The sequence below is a fragment of the Aplysia californica genome, unplaced genomic scaffold (genome assembly GCF_000002075.1).
Source record: "Aplysia californica isolate F4 #8 unplaced genomic scaffold, AplCal3.0 scaffold00026, whole genome shotgun sequence".
In the NCBI taxonomy this organism is placed as follows: Eukaryota; Metazoa; Mollusca; class Gastropoda; order Aplysiida; family Aplysiidae; genus Aplysia; species Aplysia californica.
In genome coordinates this window covers 390,766-392,738 of record NW_004797296.1, presented here as the reverse complement: position 1 = coordinate 392,738, position 1,973 = coordinate 390,766, and the positions used below count along the sequence as shown (strand labels likewise).

Below are 1,973 nucleotides of genomic sequence, written 5' to 3'. Positions count from 1 at the left end.
CAAAACTTTTAACTGGGCCTAAAAATGCGCAAACTACCGTAATTTTGTCATGAACAGATGGTATAACAGTGGCTTTCGGTCTCCCATCAGGATTTTGGAAGCCATTGAGTAAAATATCTAGATCTAGATTTTATAGTGGTCGCTCGTTACGGAAGTCCTCCCCTCATGCAGCTTGACCAACTTATTTCCTTGCTATAAGCATAATGTTTTCCGTAGAAAACAAATTTTTCCACGAGTAGTGGTTGATTTAAAAAGGCCTCATGCCTCATGCAAACACCCTCACCTTTTACTTTTGGCAAAGGCTCACTTGCTAAGCAAAACTGGCTATACTAGAGTCAAAACAACAAGCTTATAACATTTTATAACAACCAAAGCAGCAAACAAAAACACGTATTGTCAATTCCATCTTCGAACTCTTTTCATTGATTCAATAATAGATCTAGATATAGATCTAGGTCGACAAACAGACAAATTGCAGTTCAGAAAATGTAGGGCAATCCCGTTACTCACCTCACGAAGCCCAGATACTCGCCACCGTCGACAAGAACTCTTGAATTCATCGTCCATTCTTTGTCTTTAGAAGCAACAAACACTTTACCTTCTATCTTAAATTCAGATCTGTCTCCAATTTCATCAATTTCAACGGCTGAACCGAATGATTGCCAATTGAACAGAAACAAACACAGTAAGAACTGGAAAACCTGCATTGGTTCCTCCATTTTCAACGCCGGAAATGACTCGCCTTTATTTTTCGACATAACGTACTTTATTCCATGTTTATTTCGCATTTGATTATATCAAGTTTAATTAATATATTTTTTTGTTCAACGAAGACGTTCGAACAAACAAAAAAATAATCTAGAAGTGTCGATTTAGGTTTTAAAAAAACTCCTCTTAATCTTATCCAATACATAGTAAGTAAAAAGGAACTGAAAAAAAAACCAACAGAGATTCATTGAAAAGAATAGTTAGAAATCTTGATTCTAGATCTACATATATTGTTTTGCAACATTTTCCATTCCATATGTTCGTAAAACAACATGGCAGCGCCCTTAGGCCTAGCTCTAGCTGAAGCAGTAGTAGTGTAAGTCCCTCTGTACTGTTCTTTGGTCAGGTGAAATTCAGTGCGATTGTCCAAGCAAATAGATGTACTCAAGTTAAGAACTGTTTGGGACTTCAGTGTTGCAGAGGAAGTTTACAGCGCAAAGTTGCATCTGAAAGGTAGATCTAGATATTTTGTGTGATCTTGTTTGTAGATTAGTTCCGTTCGTTATTAAAGTCCACGATCCATTTGTTTACAGTTTACATTTAGATCTAGTATTTAGAACTAGATCTAGATCTAGATCTAAATCTAGATCTAATCTACATCCAGAGAAGAAATCCAGAAGTCTTGGTGACCAAATACTATTCGAAGTGGCTAGCCGTACTTAAGTACGGCTAGACTCTCAGCCGTACTTAGATCTAGGTTTGGCCCAATCGACTAAAACCTGTTAAGTACACAGGTCTCATTAGATCTACATCTAGATCTAGATCTAGATAGTAATTATTCAGGTTCAAATAATGCAAGTCAGTAAGGCACCTTTTGGTTTTGTCTGAAATACAAATACTTTTGGCATTACAAACTAAAAATTTCGGCGATTGTCAAGATTTCCGCGTTTAATTCCGATGTGCGCTTTTCAAAGCCTAAGGTATGTTTCGCTTTGGTCCCTAACCCTAACCCTAACCCTGACCCTAACTCTTCAACCCTAACCCTAACCCTAACCCTGACCCTAACCCTGACCCTAACCCTAACCCTAACCCTACTCTACTAACTCCAAATTCACCAAAGCGAAACATACCTTAGGCTTTGAAAAGCACACATCAGAATTAAACGTGGAAATCTTGACAATCGCCAAAATTTCATTTACAATTCAGCCATCAATATTAAGTACGGCTAGCCTGACAGTCTAGCCGTCCTTAAGTACGGCTAGCCT

General features: G+C 37.9%; 2 protein-coding genes across 3 annotated transcripts in view; one reads left to right on the top strand and one right to left on the bottom strand.

The window, feature by feature from the left end:
• LOC101858158 (ER membrane protein complex subunit 7) overlaps positions 1 to 758 on the bottom strand; it is a 17,861-nt gene extending 17,103 nt beyond the window's left edge. The window contains exon 1 of the mRNA XM_005091166.3: positions 511 to 758. Within this exon, the coding sequence (XP_005091223.3) occupies positions 511 to 758 (248 nt within the window). The remainder of the gene's footprint in view (positions 1 to 510) is intronic.
• Positions 759 to 1,005: 247 nt separating this feature from the next.
• The window catches only part of LOC101848170 (translation factor Guf1, mitochondrial), a 23,646-nt gene continuing 22,678 nt past the window's right edge, over positions 1,006 to 1,973 (top strand). For both annotated transcript variants that reach the window (XM_013089547.2, XM_005091120.3), the window contains exon 1: positions 1,006 to 1,221. The gene's annotated coding sequence lies outside the window, so the exon portion shown is untranslated. The remainder of the gene's footprint in view (positions 1,222 to 1,973) is intronic.